Source organism: Clavelina lepadiformis, chromosome 7 (assembly GCF_947623445.1).
Source record: "Clavelina lepadiformis chromosome 7, kaClaLepa1.1, whole genome shotgun sequence".
In the NCBI taxonomy this organism is placed as follows: Eukaryota; Metazoa; Chordata; class Ascidiacea; order Aplousobranchia; family Clavelinidae; genus Clavelina; species Clavelina lepadiformis.
The window spans coordinates 13103717-13125031 of record NC_135246.1 but is presented as its reverse complement, the minus strand read 5'-3'; the positions used below and the strand labels follow the sequence as shown (position 1 = coordinate 13125031).

Below are 21315 nucleotides of genomic sequence, written 5' to 3'. Positions count from 1 at the left end.
GATTGAAAACTTGTCTAAACTCGTTGGACTGCATGATGACTGCTCAATCAGTTTCTGTTAAGCCTATATCTGCCATGTATTTTGAATGCTAAAAGAACAATGCTATATTAGGGACACTTCTTGGAAAATGTTGGGTTGAGAAAATCAGTGATTCAGCATTACTCTACATGCACTGTAAGCCTACATGTAAATGTAGAACTTGACAATATGGTAAGATTTGATGCAACAAATTCATTTTTAATAAATAAGAACGATGTGCAACGAACTTTTAAAAATGCCACAACACTTGAAATACGACAGCAAAGGCTCATTAAGGTGGTTAGACCTTAAGATCTCTACAAGCTACAGAATATCAAAAAGGCCATCGATTAATTATGTGTAGAAGTTTAAGAAAAACGAGCCATCGTTGATGAAAACTGATAACTTTCCGCGCCTACATACTGTGGTACCGTTTTCAACGTGACAAGTAGCGTTTAAAAGTTACAAAAATACGCGCAAAGCACCTTAAAGTTGCAAGATAAATTAAGACACAGAGACAACCATTTTCGCCAAAATATGTTTTTCATGAGATGCACAAATACAGAGCATACAATTAACATGTTAGCGTAGAACAAAAGTAAACAAACTGTTTTTAAGTTGTTTAGAAAAGCACCGATGCCACGTCCATATGCAAAAAGCGAAAGGTTTTTACTATAATACGAGTTATAAAAATTGCAGAAAACGTATCGCCAGCACCGTAACGTACAAAGTTAAAAACGTCAAAAATAATTCAAAGCTTGTATAGCTCAGTAAAAATAACAACCGTTTCGCACAAATTTAGTGAAATTACAGAAAGCGTATATACAGGCCAGTGCGGGGTAGAATGGTATAAGGTGGCAGTAGATACCGTTGAACGATCAAGGCAAAGTTTAAGGTCAGTGGCATAAAACAGAGATACTGGATAAAGTTCGCTGGATGTCGAAAACAATTTTGTTATAGTTGAAAAATAACAGGAAGGTTTTGAGCCTTTGCAAAATGGTCAAGCACACATTGCTTGTTTAGAAAACAGTTGAAAAACGTAAGTGCGAGAACGAGAGAATGAAAAGATCAAAATGCGACACGAAAAAAAGGTCCGTCTGACATTACAAAAGAGTGGACGCCATATGATGAGAAGCGTGAGAAAAACGGAACGAAGCGTAACAAGATTCAAAATCGCGTCTGATAGAATTTTTGTCATGTATATATGATGACAATATGCTGGGATTGAATATCGCAACTATCTTTCCAAAACAAAAAGAGCAATACAACGACAGGTATACGCGCTACAAATAGCAACAATTTCAACGGACGAACCTTGGTGTGTACGAAAATAACAAACGTACAGATTTTCCACGTACAAAATCTTACAAACGTCATAAATGTGCCACAATTGAGATTGTCAAAAATAGAGATTATGAAAAGCTGCCGCGTGATCAACAAAAGTTTTTACCGATGTGCTTCAGATGAGCCCCATATTTACCCTTTATTTTGTGCAATCACCACCGTCCGCTCTGGCTTACGATACCCCTGGGGTTGTGCAAAAGTCTACTGGACGAAAGCTGCGAGGGATTCCGTCTACCCCGTAACGTGGGTGACTGGGGCCTTGGACCATTTAGAAAGTCACCCAGGTTTTCTGCAGAAGGTTGAGGGGCTCGGATGGAAGTGGGTCCACCAGGAGCGGCGCTTAGAGCATTTCCGTAAAGTAGATTTCGATTTTTCTTCAGTTCTGTTGAAAAAAAACAACAAAACACTGCTGAAACCACATTCAAAATATGTTAGTACTGTCTGTTATTTCTTTAAGTTGCAGTGAAATACTTTCTTACAGATTATTGAAATGACACATCGCACAAGATGGGTGTAACCTCGGTGTAAAACGCACGAGCTTGGTGCACGTTACAGACGACCTTACCTTCAATGGCGAGCAGAATCTTTCTTTTTGGCCCGAAAACCTTAATTCCCAACTCGGTCAGATCGGACTCGGTGAGGGTCAGAAAAGTTTGGAGATCAACCTGAGTGAAAATAACAACCTAAAACCCTCACCACCAAATTTCCGGTTAGTCAACCCACACATTTGTAGAAGTGTAACGTAAGCATAGTTTGTCACGGCCAGTATTAACTTAGTGTACATTAGCTTATGTTTTGGACATTATGTTATGAACTATGTGCATGAAGCATGCAAGGCATTATGTGCCACAAAGCACCATAAGCTTAGAAGATCAATAAAACAAAATGTTTCATAAACAACAAATCACCCCTAACAAATCATCGTACGTCCAGGGATGTGAGTACGGAAAGAGCTGCGGTACGAGAATTAACTGACCTCCTGTTTTGAGAAGACCTCGCTGTATTTCTCCAGGTTCAGATGACTGAGGAGGTCGTGAAGTTCGACGCAGTTGGAATGTCCTCCGAGGTGGTTGTTGGTGAGCAAGGATAGAGCGGCTTCCAACGGTTGATTCGAGATGTGTGAAGGAGGTTGGACTCGAAGGGAAGGATCCGAGGACGGGTAGGACGCGACTGGATTGTTATCATCGTTAGGATGAGGAGGAGGAGGTAAAGTGGGCTTCACGAACTCATCCATGAGAGGATCGACTGGATGAAATGATAACGGATGTTTAGAAAGATTCTCACGACACAACAAAGTGGTTATGTGCAGTGATGTGTTATCAATTAGCAACTTATTCAAATAAGCTAAAAACATTGCCCGAAGGTAAAATAGAACTTCAAGCTTAAAACTTAAAAGTGAAAGCGCAATGCACGGAGTGTGTTGGAAGTTTTACTGACTGACCAACAAAAGAGAAAGATCCCTTAACAATCCACAGTGGGAATACCACTTACATGTAGAATGTTGTCGCCGTTTAGGAAGAGAATTTCTCAGATCTTTAGACTGCGAGAGATTGTGAAGATTTTTCTCTCGCCACGACAACAGCTTTCCCTGCGCCACTCCTCTGTTGCTTGAGTTGCCTAAATGCTGACTCATTGTAAGCGGATTTGGCTCAGGTGAAGTTGCTTCTTCGTGAAGTGAACCGTCATCTCTCATCTAGAATATTGTAGCAAATAGTAAAATAACAAGCGAAGGAACCCATAGATTAACACACTTTTGGCGTCTAAAATGATGTAATCATCTCTGGTTAATTGATGGATTGTTGATTGAGTGATTGACGTAAAACGCTTGCCGTCATTTTTAGATTTAAACTGAAAATATATTTGCCTCGAATGTGGTGTCTAGGTTTTGTTTGAATTTTTCATCGAAACCAAGACGTTTCCATTCCTGACTGGGCATTGATTTCGAGAAACCCTTTCCTGCCCACACCACGGTAGGTGTTCGAACCTCAGACGCAACCGGGATACTCTGCATCGCTTCATATGCTTTTTGCCGCATGGTCTCATAATCGCTGCCGGCCTAAAATAAAATAACATTGCACAATTAGGTATGGCGTGATTTTTGGAGACGACGAACTACTTGAAACAGCAACGGCAAAGATATTCTTCTTCATATATACGGTAGATAAAGATATTTATACCAATGGAGAATGTGTCGATTTTGGGAAGTTGTTGAAGCCGGGTGGAGGTGCCGGAGATTCTTTTCCGAATTGAGATCTTTCGTTGTCATGGCTTTCCCTACGAGATTAATTGTATCACAAATCGTTTTAGGTTTTACAACCAAAAAGAGTTTTTCTCCCCATCCAGAAGAAATAAATTAAAGAATTTTATAAAACAACTATACAGTAGCAGAGAACTATATGCGATTAAGCATTGTCCACCTAACTCTTTTTTTACCTCATATACTGACTGTCGGTCATAGGGATGGGTGGTTGTTCATTCAGCCGATCTGGGTGTAAATACTTTCCTCTGGTTGGCGAGTTACGCAAGTTACGGAAAAGAGGTTTTAGATCAGCTGACGACGCTGAAGAATGTGGACTGGGATGCATTTTGCTTACTTGTTTGTTCAGATCAACTGCGATTAAAATCACATCTTATAGAACATCTCAGTCATGTAAGGTGCACTGCATTAAATGGTGGTGGTATACAGTCTTTAAAACCGGTGATACCTGAATTGTTACTCTCTGGGGACATTGCCTGGAAATCGTTCAATCGCTCGGACAATGGACTCGCGCTGTCGCTTCCGGGAGGAGTTTTGACAGGAATTCCTTGAAAAGATTTCTATTTATTAAAACAACCATAACACACAGCAATAAGTTTTTCATCAAAATAAACGTAGTTAAGAATGCCACAATAAAACTTTAATGTGCCTTAAATTCCTTATTACACTGGGATCATTTGCATCAGTATCACCTTTATGAGTAGGTGAGCCGACCTGTAGAAAGCTTTTTGCAACAGCGTTGATATTTTCAGTGCTGCAGTTCTCCAAACAATCCGCTAATGAATGACGAGCTTGATGGTGCTAGAGTTGAAGTTAAAATATGTTTCAACTGTTTGTACTGGAGCAGAGAGTTATTAGACAGAAATCAAAGTGGTCATCATATGAACCACTTAGAAGTGCTAGAAAACTTCTCAAACATGATCCATACACTATGAGTTAGGGTGGAATAGTTTGCAATAAAGGGTTCTGCTCTAACTACTTCCATAGCAAATAAAGTGGTGTGAAAATTAAGCACCAAAGTTGTCAACTTACGATGGGTGGAAATTCATCGCATTGAAGATTTGAATCACTGAAGCTATGAGAATGGACAATAGATTTTCCCGAGTTTCCTTTGTTGAAGGAATTGCTTGCTGAGATCCTTCCTTCAATCTTCTTCTGCACTTCCAGCACCTGCCGTTGTAAACCGCGTAAATTTCCTGGGATACCCTGATTGATGAAAAATTTTGATGTTGATGATTCATTTTCAAGCTTTGCTGAAGTCACCCAATTCTCCTGAGACCCCCAACTTGCCTCAATTCTGGCAACATTCGATAATCTTTTGGCATCTTGCAGCGATGGTTTTTGTTGCAGTCTTTCGTTTTGGGATTCGTTGTTTTCTTGGATAAACTGTTGAGTGAGTTGAAGTGCGTTTGTTGGAACATCGATGTCGTTGGGTCGCTGCGACGGTGGAGAACCAGCCATGCTACTCGATCGACTTGCCGCAGCCATATGCTGTTGTTGTTGGGCACTTAACTGAGCTTGTAGCAACATGTTTTGTTGCTGCTGTGCTTGGATTGCTGCAACCGCTCCCTGAAAGGAAAAAAACTTCATCCATTAGGGCAATAATAATTTTTTTAAAGCAGTGCCTATTGAACGACAACCATACCAAAGCTGCAAAACCGATTTTTAATCACCTGTTGTGACATTGGAAAAGGGCTCTGTGATGGACTTGGCAATGGACTAGCTGCCCAGTTTGGTCTCAGAATAGAGGCACCAGTTGGTGTGGCAGATGTGGGACGTGACAAAGTGGTCATCTGACCATTGACAAGAGCCACATTGTTAGGTTGAATGATTCCTGAAAAAAGTCAAACATTAGTCAACGGCAAAAAGCAAACAAACCAAAGCCATAAACCTTTACTACTAAACACGATTCTCCAGGACAAAATGCGTTGTATGCTAGATAATCAGGTTTTACTTAGGCTTTTTTATAAAGAGCTGTTAAGATTGTTAAGTTACATACATGTGCTCTCTTAATCAAAACATGTTACAAACACCTCTACAATTTTCATGTTCCCCAGCATTTTAATGTGGACTGCCTTGAAGATTGGGACAACTACGAATACAAAATACTTAGCACGGTATGTGACAAAATAATAGAGCATAAACATGGCAAACCTATATAATGGGGCTTGAGATGGGTGGAAGGGGTAAGGTGGATCATGGGGGTGCCTTGAATGTTGTTTTTTGACGAAATGCTGACCGGTGGGGGTGACGTAGATGGCGGGGGCGTTTTTAAACCATTCAAATCCAGTTTAAGCAGCTGCCGTCTAGCTTCAAACATATTGTAGATGTTTCTTTCAACACTTTTTACGATCACCGACTGAAAAAAGAGACAGGTCATAATTCAATGGATACATGAAATGAAATCTCCTATAGTGAACGTATGTGTAGCAGTATGACTCAAAGTAAACAAGATAAATTTTGCACAAGCATGTTAAAAGTAAGCCGAATGTTTTCCTGTAAACTTATATGAAAACAAACATTGCACATTTCGAACAAGCGTCAACCGAAACAACAAATTCCAAAGATATAAGTGGAAAAATATGCACAGCTTAAGCAAGAAGCCATTTTAGTAAATCACACCACTTTATTCACACATTTTTGGTGTAACAATATATAGATTTCTAAGCATCAGTTAGGTAACAATCAGATACCTGTCAATAGGGTCTGCCTGTTATCTATATTCAATTGTGTCAGGGCCATTAGAAGTAGACTGTACTTAAAGGCTTAGGTGACAAATGAACAAAAGATAGTGGGGCAAACGCCTTTAAATTCAAAAGAGAATTATCAGGCTGAACAGATATAACAGCAGGGTAAGATATTTCATTTCATTTACAAATTATCAATTTTCAGGGAATGTCTATAAATTTAGGATAAATAACAATGTACCAGTCAAATATAAGGTTGGTTTCCAACAAAATGATTCAAAACGCCTGGCCTTTAAAAAGAACTGTGCAACCGCAAAATACTTTCTCATGAAAATCATGATCAAAGGCTGGCACGAATTTTACAACAACACATTGCTTAGAAGCGAAAACAATCCAAGCTACAAAAGCCATAATTGTGTGTTTTTAAAAATAATCTTAGAAAATTGTGAATGATTGGGTAATTATTTTTCTGGATATAAATGCAAAGCGTACCTTGCTAGGCTGCTTTGGCTTCAGTTTAATGCTGATAAACACATCAAGTGACTCCATAAGCTGGTTATTTTTGCTCGCTTCCTCAGTTGCACTGATGCTGTCATCTTGCTTCATATCAAACATGAGTACAAGCGGAAGGCAACCCTGAAAATATTCATAAAAATTATTTACTTTAATTGCATCACGCTGCTTTTTGTATGACAGAGGTAGTGCGTCTATAAAGCCAATTAAATATACATCTATGGCAGTGCAATATACAGTCAACACAGCATCCCTTTACTGAATACATTTAGATATAAACAAGTGTAACTTGAAAGTGAAAGATCTATTTTGTTAAGTATACATGATTAAAAGATGTAATAAAAGCAAGAGGGAGAAAAATCCCAACAGCTGAGATTTATGATCACATGTATGTATACCACATGTTCATTTGCAGAATGGCATGAATAATTTATATATTTATTTTAAGCTTTGTTCTTTGTCATTAGCCCTATACGAACGAAAGCAGTGTAAGTTATATAATACCATTCGCAAGTGCACAGGAAAAAAGTGATCAGGTCGAAAAACCTTCAAATGTACATGATATCATAATCCTGATGACATAGGTGTAGGCAAAGACCTATATCACCATCAAATCTAGCAGCACTGCCATTTGTATTTAAATCATCCAAGTATATTTAAAGTAAAGTGGAGCCAGTCAAACCTCTTACCATTAAACGTTGTCGAGCCATCACCACTGATTGTACATTGCCTGTTATTAGAATTGTGCTTTTCTTTGGAACGTAATTTGGATCAGGAAAAGTAATCTAAAACACATTTTGCATGCATAATGTGAATGATTGCAATCATTCGTTTTCTTCTGGGGCAATGATTGATTAGCGATACTATATGAGCAAATGCAATTTTCTTCCCATATCACACACATGAAGCTCAACTAAGCCTAAAGGCATAATGATCTTATCTACGATTTCTGTTCACAAAAATACAACTGACGTGATTTGACATTTTATCAAAAACTTGATGTAAGGCATCCAATTATACTCATGATGATCTTAATTAAAAATAAAAACACAAAAAAACAAAAGTGAATTCGTTTTACAAGACTTTTAATCAAAAAAGTTGAAACTGAGAATACTAAAAAATATCTTAGTTTCCAAAACCAGACAAAATAAAGGGTTTGAAAAAGATACCATGTGTGTATGTAGAAAAATGGAAATTAAACAGCAATCCCAACCTGAGCATCAGTTCTCTGCATAATATGCTTGATATTACAGCCATTTCTGCCCATCATATATGAATGTTGTTGTGGGGCAACTTCCATCTGTGAAGTGACGTGAACCTGAAAAACGTTTTAAAGATGTTTATTTCATGCTTATTTGATGTCAATGAGAATTTCAAACCTAAATTTCCTCCTGCTATTTGTGATTACTTGTGCACAATTTTATATACTTGGCCCACCAAGTGACAAGACAATTCGGAATTATGAAGTAATGTGTTATTTCAGTAAAATACTTATAAAAGCCAAGAAAAATTTAGCACTATTTACCACTGCTCCACCGGTTAGATGCTGCATAAGTTTTAGCGTTCCTTCCTGTGATAATTAAAATCAAATTTCATTACAATATGCATTTAAACTTACATAAAACTGCTTAAATTACAGAACTTCTTCATAACAATTACATCGACGTTAAAATTTTTAATTTATACCCAACCGCCTTTCATAACAACAGACTTATTTGTTTATATACAAATTCTGGGGTTTAAATTCTTTTGGATATACAAAACAAATTAAACAAAAAATGTTAACAGGAAGGGGTAACTCACCACTAGGCCAGCCATGTTATCATTCGATCCTCGCACAGTGCAAGTGGTTGTGCAATAACGATTCATTCTCTGTTTGAACTGGACGCTGATGCTATACAACTGAACGATCTGTTGAATCGGAGCAGAATTGGGATCAGGAATTGAACCCGACATAGAAAGGTCGAACGACACAACAATTGGAAGTAGCTCCTGTGTAAAGAAGGAACACTCTTAGTTGATGCAGCCATTTTAAAAAGTTGTTGTGTGCATAGCACCTGTAACTTACCCTTATCTTCCCCCTAGCCATGTCTACACCAGCGGGTTGGCCAGCTATTGAAACCTAAAATCAGAAAAATATAAGAAGGAATATATTTAAGAAATTATTTAAAATACCTTGAAAACAAGCTTAGTTTAGTTTCAAATCTAAATCATTACTGGTAGCTTAGTTTTGGCTATTGGTGTACCACCAAAACAAATTTATTGTCAACCTTGTGATTAGTAAGAGTACTCGTATACATAAGCCGGCATATGTTTATATGTTTAGTATTTGTCAATTAAATATTTCGACCGGAATAAGAGCATTTAATGATTTTCTAGGAGAGAGAATCATACAGTGATAAATCGAGGACATAGAAGCTGTTCATGGAATTTCAATGAACTATCAACATGTTTTCAGTTAATATTTGCAATCATGTCAGTGACTTGTCAAGCAAGGTCAGCTTTTGCCAAAAATAAGTCTATGCGTCAACCACTACGGTTACCGAGCTTAATGAGGTTCAACTGATAATTGTTTTCTCAATTAATGATGTTAATCAACAACAAACTATACAAATAAGAAAACAACGAGAAATCACAGAAAACCAAACCAGTGTTTTTGCAATAGCAGATGTGTCACCAAAACGCTGAGTCATTACCAGATTAAGCTGGGCTTACCTGGTTGCTTTTCTCAGCATTGCTGTTCCTGTTCGAATCGGGAAAATGAATGTGACATCCTGTCTCTTCCATCACACGCTTGATATTGTTTCCACCTGCAGCAAATAAAGATGAAACAGAGATGATAAGATTAAGTCCAGAATGAGATAATTCACTATGGTCGTTATGGAAGAATGTGTGATTGAATGAATAGATTTCTGTAAACGAAAAAACAAGTATGGAGTTAGGATTGATTTTTATGAATCCAGGCAGATCACCTTTTCCTATGACATGTGAGTGTTCTGTGTGTGACACATCCATCTTCAATGTAACCCTTGTGCACTTTGTGTCTAGAACTTGCATGACCAGTAACTTGGCTCTAACGACATCTTCTTGTTTTCCGCGTACTTTGATGTGTGGATCTGAAAACATATGCCACCACTTTGTAATAATTTTGACAAAAAGGATAACTGTAACATATTGAAAATCAAACATAATCAAGCAAATATACATAAATTTCATAACAGATGGTCATCATGGCGTACAGGTACAAAGTCAATCAGGATATAGCTTTAATTTCTTTGGCGATTTTTTGTTTGAGATTTGTGTTATCATTGCCAACTATATTTAAAAAGATTGGCAGGGATTTCATAATCGACCGGGATATTGGTATTATTGTACGTGAGACGTTGATAAGGGAAAGCACTTCAACATCCGAAAAAAAACAAAGGTAGTCTATAAATAAAAGTCTATACGCTAAGTCCATCTGTCACCGGTAATGTAGAAAACAACCTTATCAAAGTTATGATACTGTTCAAATACAACCTTGAGGGTTGGAACGGACCATTTTACGCTAATCTGCGTAATGAAAATGTCCAAACATAGCCACTGGTTATAGTATGATAGTGGGAAGTGTCCACAAATTGTCGGGTGTTTAACTATGTTTTATATTTACTTTAAGCAAGCAAGCTAAATCAGCACAGCATACGTCCATGCTGTTGGCGGTTGATTTTATCGCAAATAAGCGTTGATCACGAATGGTTTTTCTCAGTTTAGACAAGTCAAGCGTTTAATGTTTACAAAGGAATTTAGCGGAGTTTTACGGACATGGGATACAATAAACGACCCGGATAAACGTCAGTAAGATAAACCTGTTGCATAAGTTGAAAAAGCAATTACTATCCCATAAAGTCGGCTTGTGTTGTACATTGGAAATGAAACGACGTTATTTCCACACAACGCCTCCTTCAATGTATTCAAGTGGCAAGTTAGATTGCGATATTCTGCATACATACGCCACGGTCATTGGTTGCGCGTTTCGTTCAAGTATACTTATGTAAACGTATTCAAGTGGCACAATGGAAATTATTACACACCAACAACAAGCTACCGTGCAGCGATACTCGCCCCAACGCCTTATCCAGCGTTGATCGAGTTAATTCAATGCAATTCTACCGTAAACAGTCATCTATAGGACCATTGTGACCCCATAATGGATCCGTGTTTAGACAAACACGACCAAAACGTGAACATTGGCGAGGTGAAATCGAAAGGTAGTGCGAATTTTTTCCAAGAACAAACAAGTTAAACTTCACTGCTATTGTAAATTTTGTTTAGATCGACGGGAATTTTTCAATGATAAAAGCGACTTTAAGCTTATCCGTGACAAGTTTAGAGAGCTAAAGGCGTCGGGTGACTGTAGCTGGAAGTGTTATGACGTTATGGGGTCACATATTTCGGGACACTTTTAAGGTCGTTAAACCTCTTCAAATTAAATCGACTTATTCTCGTATGCCTATGAACAAGCTGCTGCTTGCCAACGATGCGCAATAGTTTGCGAAAATTAATCATTTCAAACCGGAATCAATGGTTTTCGGTAATATCCAATTAAACCCATTTGTAACGTTACTGGTTTTAAACCTGACATGTCGAAATAGACCTCTCCGTTATTTGACGTTGCCACGACGTGTCGGTTAATATCGACATCTTACATCTATAATCTGCGCGAGGAGCAACGAATATGATTCATTGCGAAATGCAAACACAAAAGCGAAGATATGTTAAGTGGCCAGTCTTCATCTCATGATCATACCAGGGCTACCTGAACAAAATAGTAACTTAGACCGATAATAACCATAAAGCGATATGCTATCCCCGGGACAAATTGGAATAATAAGAAAACGGCATTTTGAGCGGATACACCCAAAATATTATCACAAAAACGGTCAGGTACCCGAGACCTTGTTCGTTAGTTGCCAATCTATATACATGACGTCATTGCATACGGTACGTGAGGTAGGGCACTTTCCATTGCTTTGATTCAGCACATCATACGCTAATGAAAACACTGCGTCAATAAACAACTGCATTGCGTTTAACTGAATGATGATTTAGAAGATTTCAAAAGTCAGGAGAAAACGCCACGACCCCGTTAAACCACTCCACTCGGGTTGGATTGGAGTCCTTTTGTGTGCATAAGCACAGAGTCGCGGGTTCCGAAGTGTCCAAAAGCACACTTTTTTGGGGCTTTCCGCATTTGTTTCCATTTGCCAAGTACGTCAGAAACGCGACGAAATACATAACATCCACAAATAATGTCGCGATACGATTAACTACATAACAATGGGTTTTGTGACGTCAAACACAGGTGAACCTCGTCGAAGTTACTTGATTCCATCACCAACAGTTACGGAAGGCACAATTCTGCTAGACTGGATCGCAGTATGTTTAAACTACTTCAAATAACAATAGATTATGGTAGAACCCGGGTTGCTTGGTAACGGGGTAAACTTAAAAACGAAACGATGCATTGGCCGGAACACGCTTCGTCAAATAAAACCAATGTTATTGATAAGTGGCTTCTTTCATGGGTTATGAAACTTCAAGTTGTCCATGACATCTGTTAATAGGATGTCATGACCTGGCGCTTTCCAGAAATGGGTATTCCGGCGATGAGAAAGGGTACAAACGTACCTGCAGTAAACTCCCTGAATTCGCCTCTTGTTGGGTACAATTTCAACCGCAACAAAACTATGACGAGGTCGCTGCGACTAAGAGATGGCCTACTAGGAAGGTGAGAAAATACGCTAAAATTTTCTTCGTACCAAGTTAAGGAATTATTAATTCGCTTAAAGTAAATCATAGACTTCTCGGAAGGTATAATTTTATATTGCGAATATTTGCAGACGTTCCTGTTGGTTACTCGGGTAATAGCGGGTCGGCTTAATGACTAACATGAAATGGTCGGGGCTCGTGTTACAACTATAGAAAGCTTCAAAGTATAAGTTTTTGGGACCATAATAGCTGGTAATTCCGCTCCAGCTATATCATAACATGATAAGAGACGCTTGTATGATAAAACACAAAAATATAGGGCAGTTTATATCTGCATATATTAGTCACTTACGGTTCGTATTTCGGTTTGACCCATTTGGCATTTAATATGTTTTGTTAGGTTAGAGTGTCGTTAACCTGTGAAGTAATGGCGACCTATAAGTACTATAGTTATTACGTCACAAAACGACGCACGGAATATTCAATTTCGGCAATTTAGCTCAAATGCTAAAGCAGTAGTTAGCCAGCATTATTTCATAACAACCGGTCCAAATCGAAACAAAAGGAAATGAGATCTCGAAACGATTAAAACGCTTCAGACATGACTTGCCTTCTAAATTATATAGCTCGGGGACACAGGTCTCTTGATTGAAAGTTTGATAAGAGAGGTCACGAATGTATTGTGTTCGTTTAGGTAATCTAGTAACGTTTCGAGGCCTTAAAGATAGGAGAAAATACTAAGATCCAATGTGTCTTATAATGTCGGCAAATGAGTTGCTTCAAATCTTAGATGATAGAACAGCAAACATCACGATGGTCCAAGATTATCAAAAAAAAAAACACTACAACTAAAGGATTCTTTTCAATCCTTCTTAATTATTTGAACAAAATTTGAAATATGTTTCGCTCAATAATTCGAAACACCACGAATCCATGTTTTACAACTTAACCGTACGTATTCATAAAGTTAAATTTACTCTACTCTTCGTTAATTAAATAATAATATAAAATAACGGGACAAGTAATATTGCTTTTGACGATGTTTAAAAACATGTGAAGTTTCGACAACGCACCGCCATTTCAAAGTGGATTCAACACAGGATGCATTTTCATGCGAAACAATGGGCTCGACTCCTTGAGGCTCGAAAAATTGCTGAGAATTTGTCTCAGCAAAATTATTTATGAAGTAACGTAACAGCAGCCTTGAGGAATTTTAAGTGGCTTTAATAGTGACATTATTCGGCTCATGAAGTGAAATTAATGCCGTGATATTGCAAACAACATGGTTGACCTGTTGTCTTGAACGGGAGAAGAGAGTTCGAAAAAATCCGAAAAGTTATGCCTGTCACTTTGAACCGGGCTTAAAATATATTAATAGAACAAACTTGTGCCTAATTTTGGCAAAGTGCGTAATTATCATCAAATATTGTAATGTTCGAGCTTTCTACGCCAAACGATGATTGATATCTATAGCTTAAACTTTAAGCACGTCCGGATTTAAGCCAGACAAATAACTTATTTGGTGTACCAGCACAAGTAAGCGCTATAACTTTTTCCCTGACATCTTAATCCCTTCCCTAAAGTATGCGCCCAACATAAGTGTGCGTTCTAGACGTAGCAATAATTGCAGCCAAATATTATTTTACCTTATTAAAATATTATACTCAAAATTTATGATCCAAACGCTTAGAAATAGTTAAAAACGGAAATATTGCAGTTTTCAGTTTTTTTAACTCGTTCCGCAATAATATGGCCTGTACTTGTTGCCTTGAGTTTCGATTATATTTAGTGGGTGAATGGACGGCTTATAAGTTTCGGCTTAGAAAGGTACATTACCGGATGTATCGGATCCCGTTACTAACAAAACCATTTAGGTTGAGATTTGAAAACAAAAGGTTTCTAATGGCGTTCATCGTGTTTAACTTACATGTAGTGGGGAATCTTGCTCGGCCATATAGCAAAACGTTTACAAAACAATCTAAATCTTTGGTGTTAAGTATAGCTTAACGCAGGGGTTCTCAACCGGTGGTACGCGGGAGCTTTTCAGGTGATACGCGAGCAGCTCTCCGTTGCATGCGATATACAGTATAGTAGTATAACAATTTAATTTTGAGTTGCTAAAATATGCGAACAACACTTTTATTTCTTTCCGTACTAAATTCTCTGCACTCAGTAAGCTACTTTTGTCGATCTTTCTCCCTGCTGTCATTGTTATTAATACAATGCTGCTGTGCGAATATTGGATCAAATTAGTTGTTTTGAAAATAGTGGTACGTGTTGACAATCCGTGGTGGCTAAGTGGTACGAGAACATAAAAAGGTTGGGAACCCCTGGCTTAACGTGTTTACCCGTGATACGCAGGCAAAAGAAGTTTTGTGAAAAAAATGGTTAAACTATTGAGTTATTTGCAAAGATTGCATAATATTCGCACGGTGCGTTCTTGTCGTTATACGGCAAACATAGGAAGAGTTTTTTGCAAGAGTTCGGCAAAAATAATTGGATTTAAATATGGGATAGGCCTTTATATACGCAAAACGACGGTATTTGAGAAATGGGTTTCACTTAAAATTAAAAGAAACTTCTATACGTTTCTCTTTAACTTTTTTGCTACGTTACAAAAGTTATGAAGTTCGTAAAAAAAGCGAAACGGAACGCTATTCTTTGAAGGACATTTCCAACGAAGGCCTGCAAAAACATATGGTGGTGCGATACGGGCGATAAATATTTTTGAAACGACAGATACATAACAACAACAAACTTTCAACGATTGATTCGTGGAACAATTACACCAGAACTAAAACTATGTTTCAAACAGGTTGGGTGACAAAGTACCCATACAAAGCGATATCAAATTACATTAGCCTAAACCAAATGAAACATATTGCGAGGGTCTAAAATTACAAAAGAGTTTTGGCTTGACACCTTCAGATCAAACGGGGCGAAATCCATTGTTTCCTAACAAAACTAATCAAATATTCCGTATTATAATGTCACAATAAACCGCTTTCGAATTGGCCAAATTTTTATTAATCGTGATCAATACGGGGTTTAACCTTTATCATTTGAACAAATATACCAGTCACGTTTAAATCATTAAGTTCAAGTAAACGACGGCATGAGAACACTAAACAACAATTCATAGACGTGTGATTGATTTATGGGGCGTGAATAAGTACAGTAGTAGGAAAACGTCAAGTAAGCCCAGCCCTGTATATACGTCGAGTAACGGTTTTAATAGATGCCAAATATTGAATATATCCAGCACGAATGAGTTGTTTTTGCAGTTATTTAAGGTGATCTTATCGCAAAGCACGGGCTACTGAAAAGTGTCGGTGATTGAGAAAGTGACAATGTACGTCTGCTATCTGTTTCACGACAAACAGTGGGCTGATACGGTTCGCACGTAAGACAATCATATTGTGACGCAATCAACCATCTGTCATCAATGTTTTGGAGAACATAAAATCTTTTGTAAAAGGATTTTTTTAATTGACTTTCTAAGCATAACCATAATCATCAATCCGCTTAACCAATTTCTGAAAGAACGTAAATGTGGTTAGAGTGGACATAACTTACCAAATGTTTGATTAAGAGTTTAACAAAACAAAACACAGAAAATTTACCAATTTAGCGGCATGGGCTTATACAAATCTCCGACGCTTAGTGAGAAATTTAGTGTACAACGCATAGCGTTAATTGGAAAGCAATGTGTTGAATCACCAAATGCAAACGCAGTGTTTTCGTACGGCGTTGCCGTTAATGTGCCCACGCAGTCGCTAAGTCGACCCGCAAGCTGAGTATTCGTGCCAAACACAGACGCAAGCAATGTTTACATAAACTGCCTTCGCTGCGTCTTATAAGGATGGTATTGTTCGGCGACAAACAGCGAAAAATTTAAGCGCCCACTTAAGTTTTTTCTGCGAAAATCTGCCACACTTTCTGAAGCTCAATGAACGATATTTCCGCAAGCTTCAGGGTCTGGAGTCTACACCATTTACTTTTGCTAATTAACGGCTTTTACGACTATTTACAAATGCGCTTTTACTCAAAATGCAAAACGTAAACATCGTCTGCAGATTCTGTGACCTTTCAAAATTTTTCTGGTCAAGAGTCAACAAAACAATGGCGAGACAAAGCATAGCACTGTCATGACGTCATTAATTGAAACAAAGCCAAATCGTGCAGGACTTGCAGAATTTTGCGGGTAAAACATGTTTCTACCTTTCACTTGTTTGCTTTAGTTTTGAGACATAGCTAGGGGTTAACATATTTTAATTGCTAAACTAACCAATTAAAATCAGCAACGTTGACCAACAAGCGAACTTATGCAGAACAGAAACCAGTTTTTGATGGAGATTTCAACTGAGTTTCATAACCGCGTTGTCTCGAAGATTACGTGCAAAGTCACTCATATATATACCATGCCCATAGCAATACCAGCCAGTCATAATAAAGTCCAAAATCAGGCAATTCGTGCGCCTGCTATCTACCTAGAGGCAAAAGTTTGGCAAATTCTCGTGAAGTCTAAAAGCAGGCTTCGGGCGTCTGGTAATCACAAGGTTTGTGACACTTTTTTCTGTTAGGTCAGGGTAATTTTGTTTGTCTTCTATTTTACCTTTTTTTGACTTGGCGCCGATTTTTATCTTTGAAGGCCAGGTAATTTCCGTGTTGGTTTCGTTCATCACCTGCAAAACAAGATAGAAAAGATGTGAATTAAAACTCGAAAAAAAATTCCAGCAAAATGCATACGTCTCATTCTGGAAAAAGTTTACGCATAACTCAATCCAAACTGAAACGTCCCAAATGAAATCCAAAGCTGGTTTACGACTACACTAGGCGATTTGAAAACAACAAGCAAACCGACGGACAATTACGTCTAACATTACAATTTATTTCCGACGTCAAAATGCCGCAATTCATTTGTCATTCACGCAAGACGAAAAGAGTTTTGTCAAGATCAAAAGTATATGGTGCTACCCGATGTAAGATTTTACCACTGTGTCGACTCACCTTTCCGAAGAAGTCGTCGCCTGTTTGACCCTTCCCATTGGCAGCAGCTGAAAAAGATAACGCACGATAAGTTTTAATCCATTTTTTTTGCTAAGAAAGTAATGCAAGTATACTTGTCGCAATATTGTGCACACAACTTGTGTTCTTGTGCTTAAAATAAAAGCTGAATGGATTAATAAGCTTAACATCAAGTTTCAAAGGCTTTGCAAGTATGTTTTCGTTAGCAAAAGCTAATATACGTCTAGGAATATGAACCTGGCCGTATCCATATAACGTTCAAATTTCAAGAAGAAACGCGATGTTTGACGAATGTTACGATCGCTCATGAATGTAGTCGTAGCACTGATCAAAAGCAAATGCATACATATGGAAATATCTGAACCTTTTCAAATCTTTTAGGCAACACGTTTTTCTCCTTAATTTCCCAATTTTTGAGAACCACTTGCCAAGAAGTATACACGGTAGCGGGTAGCATGTTGGCAGACAATGTTGTGTTTTTACAAGGCACGCAAAAATTCAACTAAACGAAAATTTTACATGACGTCAATGAACCATACGTTACAATAATACTAATAAGGAACACTCAACTCGATTATTTCACGTGAAATGCAGCTGTAGTTTACAATATTTCACCTTATGCAAGAAATGCTGATCACCTCATAGCACAATTTTCTGAGTAACTGGGATCGTGATGGTTCTGCTTTAAAATTTAATAATAGATCATGCCTTAGACGGCAGCGTCAGTACGCTTTAGTTCATTGTCACGCCCCAGTGACCAACATTGGACAAGTGCAAAATATTTCGTGGTAAAAAGGGGCGGCGAGTGGTATAAGCAATTGTGAGAATTTCCAAAATTAAAAATACCTTAATGTTAAAAATGGTTAAAGTGGTGCTGGCGAAAGACGAACGCAAATGATCGTGGGCAAATAGCACCAAAGAAATGCACAGGCTCGCAAGTAACTAGCAGCAATAATTGTAATAGACGGCCCTGGCTTTCAAGGTGGAAAACCTCTCCCAAAGGTCAATGCAAAGCGACAATGAAGTGCCACACACTTGTACCCACGCAGTGTCTTTTTTAAACCATTTGTTTTTCGAAAAGCTTGTCATAAATGCATGTTGTTAGTCATGACATTATAAGATTAATTAAAGCACGTGTTAATTAACGAGCAATCTTTGGGTGTGTCTTCACAGAACAAGTAGAATTGATGATCTTATCATTTGAAACCGCATTGATTAATGACTATATTGCTGTTATGATTATGTTATGTGTGTACATGGTGTAAAATTAATTTTGTTTGAAGTGCGTATAACTGCCAGATTGTTTGAATTTACATGGCGCACAAACGAAAGCCAGACAAACCAAGCCACACAATTGCTAGTCATCCGATCTTCAATATAGCATTGCCAACCACAATTGGTTTCAAAGTTTTCCCATCCTTGGCACAAAGAAACAAGCACGGATTTAATCGTAATTCATTTGTTCTGAACACATTAAGCAGATCCTACGTGAAATCTATACTAATGCCGAGTAAAGAGAATTTCTTTTTTAAACAATGTTAGGTTTCAAGAGATTAATTCTTGAATAGGGTGCAGCTAGAAAATGTTTTCCTCTTTACAAAAAGACAAGCTGTATAATTTTGAATTAAAAAAAAAACAGAAAAGTAAAGTTTTTGAAATGTTACAGGGATTACAAGATACAAATGTTCAAAAAAATTAAAACTTTGTGCATTTGTTAAAAGGAAAATCATCCCTGTGGAAACTAGAAACGCTTAGCAAGGGCTTTATTTGTTTTATATACAATACACTAGGGAAGTTGACACAAGTAAAGCTAGATATTAGTAACTTTGAAAAATAGATATTTCAAACGGAAGCAGCAAGCTACATACTAGAGCTAACTAAGCATTGTTCATAAATAGGAATCTCTACTAAAACAGTTGCTGAAAAAAAACTGTTGGTATTAGAATTTAATGTTATTTTACTACTTGTATATATATATATTTTATACTAAACTGATGTTTCACATTTCTGCAATAAGTTACCAATGGAATTTGTTTGGGTAGCTTTAGAAACATGATTGTTTTAATGAAGAATTTTTCTGTTTTGTATTTTGCAAAAATCATGAGACCTTTAAATCAATACATGATAAAAAATAATTTGGCCTTTTTAACAGTTTAAACATAATTAATTCAATAATAAATATTTGTACCATCTGGTTCGGAAAGTTCGCCCTTGATTGGGAAAAGTCCTTCATGTGCTAAAGACCAAAAGCATATACATAAAAAAGTAGTGTGCGGATATAACTTAAAAATCCAGTTGGAATTAGCCAAATTTTCCAATCTGATATATCATATGTACTAACCAATTAGATGCAACAACAATAGAACTGAATTTGGCTGAAAGAAATCATAGTAAACAACCAAATCTAAAATTAGGGACTCAATTATTAAACGTATCTTACAAATAAAGTTTCTTAATATACTTACAAGCCATACATAAAAAACATATATGGAACATGCGTAACTGCATACGATTACGAGAAGAAAGTAGTGTGCACTTGACATTTATGGAGAACAAAGGTTGTAAATTTCAGCAAATTAGTTTCCTGATCAACTAGTTTTTTGAAATAAAAGCAAAAATTAATATATTCTTGGCCAGGAAAGCATGCAATCTAGACTATTAGGCCATTGGTACTTGTCTTTATTGCTTGCAGATACACACTAGTCTGGTGTCTGATGCACATTTAGTCATAGATAAGTATGTTATCCCATGCATAAGACTTTTAATTTCCTACTGAAACCACACATCATATATAAAATATCCTAATAATGGTAATCACAAAATTCAATAAAATCAAAGCAATGAGTAAGTCAATTTATGATGACAAAGTATTTAATGTATATAATGCAAATACATGGGCCTGTATAGCTGATTAGTTGAACACAAAATTTTCGTATCACCACATACCTTGTAACATTTGCTCAAGTTTTTTACGATCGACACGAAATCTTTCTTCAATCCAATCAGGATGTTGATCAATCTCGTCATCAGGTACAATTGCTTGTTCATCATCTTCTCGTATTGATTCACCACTTGGTGGTAGTAGTTGTTCTTTTAAAGTTTCTTGTGTATCAGGCAAACTGGGTTCTTCTGATTTTTGTACATCAGTATTGTTTACCATTGTCTGCTCCTTTACTGATATGGTTTCAAGCAAACCATTAATTTTTTTCTCGTCATAATTACAGTCCAACTTCATGCTGTCTCCGTCTTTATTAACAGTTAATATACTGGATTGATTATTGATTAATTCACTTTCGTTTAAATGTTCAGCTTCGAGTTGGTTTGCGTCTTTGTGCGGTGGTTCTGGCTGCTTCCCCTGCTGTAGCATCACATCGTTCAAGCATGCATGATCATCTGCTGTTTCAGGCCTATTTACAACGACTGCCGCGTTTTTTCTATTGTTGTTATTATTACAATTGTCGTCGAGCCGATGATTATTATTGAAGATATCGCCTGCAGGAGTTGCAGCTTTCGTCATGTTAATGACATCATCCTTACTTCGCCACGAAGCTGTTTCGTCGAATAATTTGCACGAATTCACCGCCATTTCAAAGGCTGTGTCTGCGGGCCTACCCTTTAAAAAAGCCACTCAAGCTGTCAAGGACGAGATGCCTTTTTCGTTTTGTCAACTTTGCTTTCCTTTGGTAGACGCTAGCGGCACCACTGTACACAATTTCTTTA

At 37.4% G+C, this 21315-nt stretch overlaps 1 protein-coding gene across 1 annotated transcript; it reads right to left on the bottom strand.

The window, feature by feature from the left end:
• Nucleotides 1-216: 216 nt before the first annotated feature.
• On the bottom strand, nt 217-21279 carry LOC143464699 (protein bicaudal C homolog 1-A-like). Its single transcript, XM_076962630.1, has 24 exons — nt 20542-21279; nt 17578-17624; nt 17183-17252; nt 9792-9935; nt 9535-9629; nt 8888-8941; nt 8623-8811; nt 8345-8389; nt 8033-8137; nt 7509-7604; nt 6799-6942; nt 5774-5978; nt 5293-5453; nt 4910-5188; nt 4652-4825; nt 4312-4420; nt 4068-4166; nt 3796-3973; nt 3540-3636; nt 3227-3418; nt 2854-3055; nt 2339-2607; nt 1928-2027; nt 217-1744 (listed from the first exon to the last, which is right to left on the bottom strand). Exons 1-24 carry the CDS (start codon nt 21179-21181, stop codon nt 1515-1517), a joined length of 3924 nt encoding a protein of 1307 aa, XP_076818745.1. The 5' UTR covers nt 21182-21279; the 3' UTR covers nt 217-1514.
• Between the last annotated feature and the right edge of the window lie 36 nt (nt 21280-21315).